Consider the following 11,287-nt stretch of genomic DNA (forward strand, 5'->3'; position numbering starts at 1 on the left):
ATCAAGAGTTATAATCCTCCAGGGAGAGTAAAGTTTAGCAGATGGAGAGCTAGGACCACCTTTAAGGTTCTGAATATGTAATATAAAAATGGGTAGTGTTACTCTGTCTTCTCAATTTGTTTATTTGGTGTGCCCCTAGTGCAAATTATACTTTTTTTTAGTTTTTATTTCAAACATTTTTTAAATATATTTAAATATTTTAAAAAAATAAAAAAATATATCAATACACTAATAATCACTTCTTTAATTACTAATTAAAATAAATAAATAAATGTATGAGCAGTCACTTCTATAAAATTAAATATAGCACAACTAAAAATTCCCACTCATTCATGCCCCTTAGCCTATATAAGCCCCCAACAAATTGTCAAACACTTCAATATCTGTGGTAATTAGTTGTCAAAGTTGCCAAAGGAAAAGTGCATATGATGACTCTCTACCTAACTAAATTTATAAGCATACTACAGTATTTATGGTTGGTACCAATATTTAACCCTATTTAAATAACTTCTAAATAAAATTTCAATAATTATATATAAGTAAGATTCTGGCCCAATAATCATTTAAAGTTAACTAACAAGTAAAACTGAAGCAAGCTTCCAAAAAAATATATATATATATTCAAAAGCAAAATAATGTTGATCATCTTGAGTTTCACACTTGTTGTGATGTATATTTTAAATGATTAGCACATAAAATTACATAAAACTTCATATCATTAAGTGTGATTCAAGATAATAATAAATAAGATGATTAGTTTAACAAAAATAATATTATTTATAAATAAATAACTATTTAAAATGATATATATACATATTTCTTCAAGAAATGTTTTTATTCTTCATGTTACGTTTGGATGTTGAGATGAGTTGGATTAAGTTGTGAATATTACTATTATATGGATCTCATTGATATGCGTTTAACTTTTTTAAGTTGAGATGAGATTACATTTTTAGGTTGAAATGTATGAAGTAGGTTGGGATGAGTTTAATTTTTTATGATAAATTGAAAAAATATTGAGTCCAATCGATGATTAATTTGTTGGTGAATAATACTACATACAATAATTTTTATATACTCTCTATGTATTTTACTGATGTGATTGGTTGCGTCAATTTTTTTAAATATTCAACTAATCATATCAATAAAGTGTATAAAAATATATGTAAAAGTAATTATGGATATAATTTTTATAATTATATATATATATACCTAAAAAAATAAATAAAAATTATAAATAAAATATCTGAATCCCAACAAACTCAAATTTACATAACAGTTTGGAATGACAAAATGATGATATTTTTTCAGTTACAGATAATACTGACGATAACAAAGCTGTTTATTAGATCATCTTGACATCAGCTGTCATCTTTCTTCCCATTTTTAACAGAAGCCCACTTCTCAATTCACTTCACTCCCTATAAAAGAAAATTTCCAAAAAAAAAAAACAAGCGAAAAAGAAAGAAAGAAAGAGAAAGAACAAAGAACGTAAAAGCCAAATGGAAAACCAAATACCAAAGACCAAACCCAACTGTCTCGTCTCCATGATCGTTATTCTCCAAAACCCTATTTCAGTCTCTACATTCCTTTTCTTTTTCTGGGCATTTTTTCCTTAATTCTTCTCCATATCCGGGTCTTTATTTTTTCTTCTTCTTCTCTCGCTGATTAGTCTAAAACCCAATCGGGCTCCCGCAGTCCTAAATCCTATTAGTCTAAAGCCACAATTTTTTTCCTATTAGAGGGCAGCTGAATAAAAATACGAGAAAACACTGTTTAATTTGGTAATTTATTTTAATTTCTCCTTGTGTATATTCTATATTATTGTGGGATTTTTCCTTTTTCGCTTTTTTTTTTCCCTTTTTTTTGGGTGGTGTGATTCTATGGCTGCTGTGGCTGAGGTTTCCGGTGAGGTGGCTGCTGCCAAGAACTTGGATTCCAAACCCAATTCGGAATCCGAACTAAATGTGCAGAAGCTCGTTGAAATGTTCACGAAGTTGAATCCTTTGGCGAAGGAATTCTTTCCCTCTTCTTACTCTCATAATCAGAACAATGGTCAATTGTCGCCCAACTATTTTCCGGCCGCCGATAAGTTGCCAGGAAACGATAATTATCCGAACAATCGAAGGGTAATGATGACCCTCACTTGATCTCCTATTTTATTTATATAATGATCGTTGTTTTTCAATTCATATCTTAGAATATGAATGGTGGGTTTGGCCTGATTTTTTCATTTATTAGGTTTGGAGCAAAATGGGTTTCGTTGGTTTTGCTTATTTACTCTAGTTGTTTTAATTGAATTGAGTAGACTGTCTGAATTGGTTGATTTAAGGGGTTTTGGTCATTCAAAATTTTATTATTGTTAAAATATTACTGTGATTAATTTCAGTATGAAAATTAGAGTGCATAATTAATATCAGTAGATATGGTTTTAGCATTGATACCATTGTGTCCATTTTATTTGATTCGTTCCTTTTGGGACCCTGCAAAACTGGAATGATTTCCTATTCTTTGTGTTTAATATTTTGAGTTGACGTGGAATTCTCGGTTTCAATTGATTGGCTGAATTTTGTCTTGGAACTTGTTTGAATAAGTATTAAGTATGGTTTCTAGATGGGCTCTGTAATTTTTATGATTGAGTAGTGTCTGAATATTTATCTTTTCCTCAAATAAAACTATTTCTATGTTATCTATGGGCTGAATTATTATTTTCTTTTGTGCTTTGGATTAGTAAGTAATTCATTTTTTTTTTTTTAATTTTAAAAGTATAGGAAGTGATTAGGCATGATTAGATAAATGATAAAGCTTCCCCGTTAGAAATAAAAGGATGAAAATGTAGAGAAGGCTTTTAGAGAACTTTCCAGCAATAAGAATTTACATTTTACCGTCTTTTACCCATTATATTTCTTCACTATAATTGCTGAAACTTCAAATTTGTAACTTCCAGAGGAGAAACAACTACAACCAGGGGAGGAGAAGGTTGAACGGACGATCTTTTAAAGCTCAACGAGAGGATAGTATTAGACGAACAGTTTATGTTTCTGATATCGACCAGCATGTGAGTGAAAATTATGGGAGTTTCTAATCTTGTTGCTTTAGTTTATAAAGATTAGGTCTTTGTTTTCTTCAATCCGTTTGGTTTCAAAGATGGTCTCAACTCATCTAATTATCAAAAAAAAAAAAAGATGGTCTCAACTCATCTCATCTCATCTCAACATCCAAACACTATTCAAACACAAACACTTTTCATTTTCAAATTTTCAAATTTTTCATCTAATCATTACCTAGTCATACAACTTTCCCAAACTTCTAAACAAAACACAAAAACAATTCAATTTTTTCAAATCTCAAAACAAAAATTATATTCTAACAATATTTTAACTTTATAATATTTTTATTCAACTTTTTCTCTCTCCTTTCCCAAAACTCCATAAAAGATCTTAACTCAAACCATTTCACTACTAAACTATCTCAATGCTATTCACATATTTCTCAACTCATTTCATTTCATCTGTATAACCAAATGAGGCCTTAATGTAATAGTTTTAATAAATCCATCTCTCTTATTAATTCAGGTCACTGAAGAGCGGCTTGCTGCCTTATTTAGTAGTTGTGGCCAAGTAAGTTTCAGTGCTCACTTGAATACGCATTGATCGGCTGATTTTGGCCATATGTGGAAAGTAGTTATTTCATTATGTTTAAGACATCTAACCGAGGTGTTTCATCTAAATTCTTTGATGGTATGTTAATTCATTTAGATCATTCTTTTCTGTTGATTAGTTTCATCTTTAAATGTTGTGAACATATTCAGCTACTATATTTAATTTTCTTGAGGGTGCTGCTTCTTTGAATGATGTGAAAAACTCTCTCATTGTCTTTGCTGCATGCCCATAAACGCTCCTTGATCCATTGGCAGCCCAACACAACTAACATTATTTGTACACCAGCTTCTAATAACTCTTGTGGCATAGCCATTACAAGAGCCATTTGCCGGTGTGGTACCTAGGCATGCAACACTGGTATATGTAGGAGAACACCTAGTTAAGAAAAAAATGAGAACAAGAATTCAGAAAATGTACTACAGAAGCAAAGCTAGCAATGATGTGGAAAGATGACTATTCATACAATGACTGGAGCACGAATGTTTTTAGCTCTGGTAACATTCTCTTGCGCTCTTCAAAATTGTGGGTGTTGTGTTCATTCCAACTACTCCATATTAAACACGACAGAGCCATCCTCCATACATCTACCCCCAAATTGCGTCCCGGTTTGCCTTCCAAGCCGCCATTAAGTCCAGCACTTGTTGGGAAATCTCCCTCTCAATACCTACGATGTGAAAAATCGATGCCCACAAGGCTCTAGCCATGTGGAATCTGCGGTGCATTGTAACTGGAGTTGAAATATTCAGCACATCATTTAGCAGGGTTTTGCAACTGTCATGAAGTGTCTGTATCCTAACATGTCTACTTGGTCATGCCCTTAATTATATTTTTTGAAGTATTTAGTGGATGTGTTAGAAGAAGAATATATGAAGTAGAGTCAATTGAAGATGAATAATAAAGTTTTTCCTTGAAAAATAATCTAGTTGTGATCATCATTAGAAATGATTCATGATTTACTTACAGATGAATACAGTTCTCCATGACCTTTTTGGGAGCAATAATGATTCTTGGGTTACTTACAGAATGGAAATACATGTGGCAATGTAATTACGTTTTTGTTAGGACTATAATGTGTTATGATTTAACATTATTGTGAAGTTTGAGTAGTATCATGCAAGAAATGACCTGCTATAGAAGCACTTGTAGGGATTTTGTAATTAATAAGCTGTGAAATCATATCATTTCACTGCGTAGATTAAGAATCGGCCATGTTAAGGGGAACTGCAATTACTGTGATTGCTCAAACGATACAGGGCACTCAAACAAATTGAACTATATTGGATGATATGGTGACATAAAATTAGACGTTCTTTTTCTTCTTTTCTTTTTTTTCCCCCCTCTGTATTTGTTTTTATACCTTGATATGTGAAATTAGATAACAAGGTTCATCTATTTTCATTTTGTTGTACATGTCTTTAGTCAATGGGATCTAGCCATCGACCCTTGAGCCGATAATCTAAGTCATCAAACCATGCTGAATCAATGGCTGTCATTCGGTTTTGGTTTTGGGTCAGGGTTTTTGGCTTCCTCATTCTCACCTGAGAGACCCCTTTTGGATTATATTGAAGGTTGTATTTGGTGATGGAAATTGGAGATTCATTGACGACACAATACGCCAGGACACAATAGAGATTGGTCAAGACCTAGTTTGCATGGATATGGTCCTCTCCACATGCCAAATCTGTATTTAGACCCACAGGCTTCCTAGATAAACCACAAGAAATTCATTACAAAAGCATAAAGCCATAAGATAAAAACTATATAAAAAAAAACCCGTAACCACCACTGCATCCACAAGTCACAACTTAACTACCACAGATATAGAAAACCACCTTTGCATTCAACTTATATCGTGAAAAAATTCTCAAGTTTGAACTTACAAAAGCCCACATATTCCATTCATTACTGAAAACTGAGGAGTGCTGGGTACGTGGCTCATGGGTGTGCGTTAGGGTTGGCACATTGTGAGGGTAGTTTATGAGTTAAAAGTGAGAGGGAGGATGGGATACTTGTTGTGATTTGGGTGAGGGTCAGTTACTCATTGTATGGTCGCAGAAAGGAGGACAGTTTGATGTTGGTTAGGCCTTTGGTCTGGTTGTGGGAAATAAAAATGCAGAAGAGAGAATAAAAATACAGTGGGTGCGAGGCCACTGAGGGTCATATTTATTACACCATTGCTAACCCCCATTGATATTTCATTCCTGAAACCCACATCTAGACATTGCTCACTGGCGACCAACCAACGTCGATACACTTACGAGTTGGATGGGTCGGGGTGGTAGTTTACTCTCACCTATTCTATAGTTCTCCACCATTATCACATCTTCTTTGATGATTACCTCATTATTTGCCAATTTATTCTTTTCTGGTGAAATTCCAATAAAGTATCATTATTTTTTTAGATAGGTAATCGAAAATTTTAATGATAAGACACAATACACATAGCCCAAGTACACGGGATGTATACAAGAGAAAACACTCGAGTAAGAAATAGAAGTAGATACAAGGAATTCATGGGAACTTAGTTCATTCAAATCTATAGCTATTGCCCAAAGGACAAAGTACTGAAGAAGAGGCATTTACATTCATCCATTGCCTGCTCATGATCGGCAAAATTTATATCATTCCTTTCCCTTGAAATAACTATAAGCATATTGGAGTCATCTTCACATTGCTACAATTTGTGGAATGCCATATTTTTTGTTTTTTTATTTTATTGTGGACTGCCATATAAACCTCTCTAACTTGCAAAAAGGTCAATACCAATCCATCATAATGATCCCACGCTTCCTTAGGTGTCTGTGGTTAGGATCTTCCCTAGTTAAGCTGCCCATGCAAAGAAAGCTGCTTTTAGTGGCACCTTACTCTGCCAAATACTTATTTAAGGAGAGGTGCTCTCTTGAGTAGTGAGGACCTCATAGTTGAACATACAGTGAAGTCCCCTTTCTAAGAGGGTTTCCAAAGAATCTTTTCTGTACTTGAGCACATAATTCAGTAGAGTAGAAAAAATTGAAGAATTATGGGAGAGCACCAACCTCCCATTAATGATCAACTCTAAGGAAACTAACATTCTACCATGGACAGCCACTGAAGAAAATAAATTAGCCACTAAAGCCTCGTGCTCATGTGGAATCCATTAGACTGTTGGGAAATGTTCCTTGAGGCCCCTATCTTCACACCATTAGTCATGCCAAGATTTAACCTAAAGCCATCACCCACCTCAAGTCTAGAGAATATCCCACGTCCTTTTTATTACTTTTTCCACAGCCCCACTTAAAGTATTAGTATTTGAAGATCTTTTATGTATTTCTTCGTTTTCATGGTTTCTTGCCTGGAAGTGTTTGTGATATGTAACCTTTATGGAGGCACTAGACTTATTTCCTGTGTTCTATGATTTTTTGTTGGTTCTTAAAGTCTGGTCTGGACATGCTCATTATAAGGATGAAAGTACTGGCTAAAAATCAGCAGGATAATGGAGGCTCCGAATTACCCATAACTTCTGAATCAATGAAATATAGCTTATGTGTGTTTCTTACTAAAAGAGAAGAAGAAACCATTAACCCTCTCTTATCTGAAATTTCTAGATTGCAGAATTCTCTGGATGGCTTTTTAATGTCTTCCTGTGGTTTGGCTTAGTCTTGGTAAAAGGCTTGCTTTTTCGAACTACACTTCAAATCATTACTCATATATTGCATATGAATGTTCTTTTTATTTTTCCAGGTGACTGATAATATCAAGTATATGAGATTTTTACTTCATTTCTTTATCTCATTCTTCTTTTGTTCCCTTTATTGTCAAAAGTTTTTAATTTTGAAGTTTCTATTAACTATTCCTCCTACCTTTCATCTGCCTATATGACTTTGTATCTTCTGTGCCCCATGAGGAACAAAATTGTTTGCTTTACGCCTTTGACTTTAAGAAGAATGGAAATATTCCTTTCTCTATTGATGTGGATTGTATTTTTGACAGAGTAGGGTTTTATATAATTACCGTTGCTTTTTACTATATGGTTGATTTGGCAGATAAGATGTTAAATAAGACAGTTCTGAAGTTCTTGTCATATTTACTTGTGAAGGTTAATGATTGCCGAATTTGTGGTGATCCACACTCCGTTCTTCGTTTTGCATTCGTGGAATTTGCTGATGAGTGTAAGTTGATTGTTTGGGCCTGCAAGTCTTCCTAACTGAAATTGTTTTACCCAGGTCCCTAAACATGTTTTGTGTTCTAATGTAATAATAACCATATCTGCATGTTCCATGGATTTTTTGCTAACAGATGGTGCACGAGCAGCTCTAAATCTTGGTGGGACAATGCTTGGGTACTATCCAGTTAGGGTCTTACCTTCAAAAACTGCCATCCTTCCTGTGAATCCCACATTCCTTCCTAGGGTATGAATCAATATCCCTCTGGCATTTTTTAGTTGTGTTAATAACTTCATGATGCTGGAACTGCACGTCTGTACTGTTTTGACAAATAATCAAGTTCATAACTCTATCAAATTTTTGCTGTTTTGATGATTGTTTTTAAGTGCAGTCAGAGGATGAACGGGAAATGTGTGCCAGGACGGTCTATTGTACAAATATCGATAAGAAGGTATTGACCTTGTTTAATATTTTTCAGATACATCTGATAATTGCTTCTGTGTTGTGGATTACTCCCATTACTTGATGCCTATAATATTTTGTTCATTCCTACTGATAACATGTTTGTTTGTAAATGCAGGTTTCTCAAACTGAAGTGAAGAACTTCTTTGAATCAGCTTGTGGTGGTGAGGTTGGGATATAGCACTTGAACATGGTTATTTTTTTATTAGATTAGAAAAGTGAAATTATGATGTAAAAGTTATATGATAGTTGACATGGTCTTAAATTTACAGGTTACCCGCTTGAGGCTTTTGGGGGATCATGTGCATTCAACTCGTATAGCTTTTGTTGAATTTGAACTTGTAAGTTTTTATTTGCAGCCTTGAAGGTATTGATGCTTTCTAACTAAACTTCATTTAGAACTTAGTCTAATGCCTCGAAATCGAGAATGTAACATAGGCCATTATATCTTCAGCATTTGCCCTATTCCGATGGGCAGCGCGAGTTCTTCTATTTTTGAATAACTGGTTAGTTCTTCAGAAGTAGCTGCATACAGGGCATAGCATCATGCTTATTTTATCAACAGTATCTTCTCTGACTCGCCCTCCACCCTGCCCCCCGGCGGTTAAAGACTTCTTGACTAATCTGTTTTTTTAGAGTTCTTGGGTGTAGATAAATATCTACTTCCTTTTCTCTGGTCAGTGTTGGTTGTAAATAGTTGTCTTATAGGTATGAGAATGGATCATCTTTCATGCAAGAAACATGATGCACATTGTTTTGTTGATGCAAGTAACTCACACAAAATTTCTTTATGGGGAGCGGTACCCTTTTCTTCTTAGAGTATTTAGGCTTAAACACATCCACAATTTACCATTGGGAATGTTTGCGTGGTCATCTTAGTAAGAAATGCTTACATTTCTAACAGGAAGATAATTTCATGACCACATTATAGTTTCTCTTTTTAAATATGAGGTGTCTGGATTATAGTTCCACATTGTCTCAGACACAAGCACACGCCTGTATTTAATGCCTGTAGTTTAAGCATATATATTTATATATATATATATATATATGATCGATGAGTCATCTGAGACCTCGTGCCATTATGCTCTCAATTGCTCTTACTTTGCTTGCAGTTGCAGACAAGGGCTCATGCTTAATTCTGACGTGTTCTTTTGTTTCCATGAGCAGGCAGAAAGTGCCATTACTGCACTGAGTTGCAGTGGGATGCTCTTAGGAACCCAGCCCATTAGGTGTGTTCTCCTGACTGATCTTCTTGAAAAGTCCTCAACTAAGTTTAACGTCATCATATCTTGGTGTTGTTGATTTCCATTTAGGGTAAGTCCTTCGAAGACACCGGTGAGGCCACGAGTTGCTCGCCCAACATTGCATTAACGAGAGATCATAGTCGGAAACACATGGATGGAATTTGTTCCGACTTCCCTGTTGAGAGAGACTTTGTTGAGTTGAAGGATGGTGAAACTTTCTTTTGTTTCGGCATTTCCATCTTTTTCTTTGCAACGGTTACTTTTTGGGTGACTGCAACATGTTGTGATCCTGCTTCAAATGAAGTTTTTACAGGACCGGGTCTCGATCTTTAAGAACTTTTACCTTATTCCATTCCCTTTTGTTTTGATTTCATTTCATGGTATTCTTTTCGGTTATCAATCCGATTGTCGCTAGATTTGCTCGAAATTTTTTGCAGTTGAACAAAAGCTCAAAGCTTTACTACTTCAGGTTTCACTCAATCACTTTGTCATTTCCATGTGAACATAACCATCTTAATACCCGATAAACGACTTTAGCACCGGAGGTCGTGTGTAGGATTTAGGATCTACTCAAGGTGGATTTAGATCTATAAAATCAAATCATTGTGTGAAAGTAATAATAATACAGCATTCTGAATATTTGATGCTCTTTTTTATGGGCAAACTAAAATTAAAAAATATGCTCTTGCTCATCAAGGTGCGTTCAACATTGAAATTATAGCTTAGAAATGCATAAAAGAATAATAAAAAATGTTTTAGTCATAAAGTGATATCATAAAAATAAATTTATAAACTGACGTGATTTGATATAATATATTTAATTATAAAATTATTTTTATATTAAAATAACTCTAATATATGATATAAAATTATGTCCCAATAAATTTTAACAGGGGATATCTCTCGTTTAAGGAGTCGAAACCCAAAAGAAAGTGAATCCAAATCAAACCGGCCATCTCCGACTTTGTCGGAGGCATGTTTCTGCGAAGTTTCCAAAACCAAAGAGATCCAGATCCAATGAAGCCATGACACTTAGACAATGCCGAGGTAGGGTTGGTGGTATTAATATTGGTCGAACAGAGAGTCCTTCATTCCTCAACGCAACAAAAACTCTTTAAGTTTTCAGCACAAAAGACGGTTTGTAATTGGACCACGTAAAAAAAAATTTGTCGCTTCTTCAAAGAAAGCAATGATTGAAACGTGGTCGGTTTTAAAGAGAGTTTACTTTTTGAAAGAGAATACTCGCCGCAAAAATAAAAGAATCGGAGACATTGTCACAAAATCGTAGGTGGGTCAAAACATGGACGTCCCCGAATACATACGTGTCCAACTCTGGACGGTGGTTGTCCGAATCACAGAAAATTCTTCAAGTTGACGTGTCGTAGAATTTAAGTCCAAAGCGCTTCGCAATTTCGGCTCTAATTCTTTTAATTCAAATATAAAGTTTTTTAAATTTTATTATTTTACTAAATAACACGTCAGTATATATATATATATAGTTATAAATATAGATAATATTTATTAAAATAAGAGGAGGGTGCGATGGACAAAGTGGGAAGAAGTCAAAAGTTTCAATGAATGAATTAAAGTTGTTTTTAAATCGTGGCAGCCTGGTAGGGAGTTTGGGTTCTCCCAAGTGTACGATTTGATACAAGCAGTCCACTTGGTCCAATTGAATCGGGCCATGTTGGCTAAGTGCTTTTAGAGGAAAGGGACGTGTATCTTTTTATCCCAAATGATTTGTCACGCTGGATAAGGATATCTCTAACAAAGA

General features: G+C 34.5%; 1 protein-coding gene across 2 annotated transcripts; it reads left to right on the forward strand.

Annotated features, from left to right (window-relative positions):
- The first annotated feature begins 1,426 nt into the window (after positions 1 to 1,426).
- On the forward strand, positions 1,427 to 9,886 carry LOC122290007 (polyadenylate-binding protein-interacting protein 9-like). 2 transcript variants are annotated; one of them, XR_006236282.1, is made up of 10 exons: positions 1,427 to 2,129; positions 2,948 to 3,058; positions 3,576 to 3,620; positions 7,738 to 7,810; positions 7,938 to 8,050; positions 8,196 to 8,255; positions 8,385 to 8,430; positions 8,539 to 8,607; positions 9,437 to 9,498; positions 9,583 to 9,886. XR_006236282.1 is itself a non-coding variant. In XM_043097513.1 (10 exons), exons 1-10 carry the CDS (start codon positions 1,884 to 1,886, stop codon positions 9,638 to 9,640), a joined length of 888 nt encoding a protein of 295 aa, XP_042953447.1. In that variant the 5' UTR covers positions 1,428 to 1,883; the 3' UTR covers positions 9,641 to 9,886. The 2 variants fall into 2 exon arrangements, 1 of the variants encoding a protein (XP_042953447.1); XM_043097513.1 differs by having other exon boundaries at positions 1,428 to 2,129; positions 8,385 to 8,435.
- The last annotated feature ends 1,401 nt before the right edge of the window (positions 9,887 to 11,287 follow it).

The sequence above is a fragment of the Carya illinoinensis genome, chromosome 12 (assembly GCF_018687715.1).
Source record: "Carya illinoinensis cultivar Pawnee chromosome 12, C.illinoinensisPawnee_v1, whole genome shotgun sequence".
NCBI classification, from domain to species: domain Eukaryota; kingdom Viridiplantae; phylum Streptophyta; class Magnoliopsida; order Fagales; family Juglandaceae; genus Carya; species Carya illinoinensis.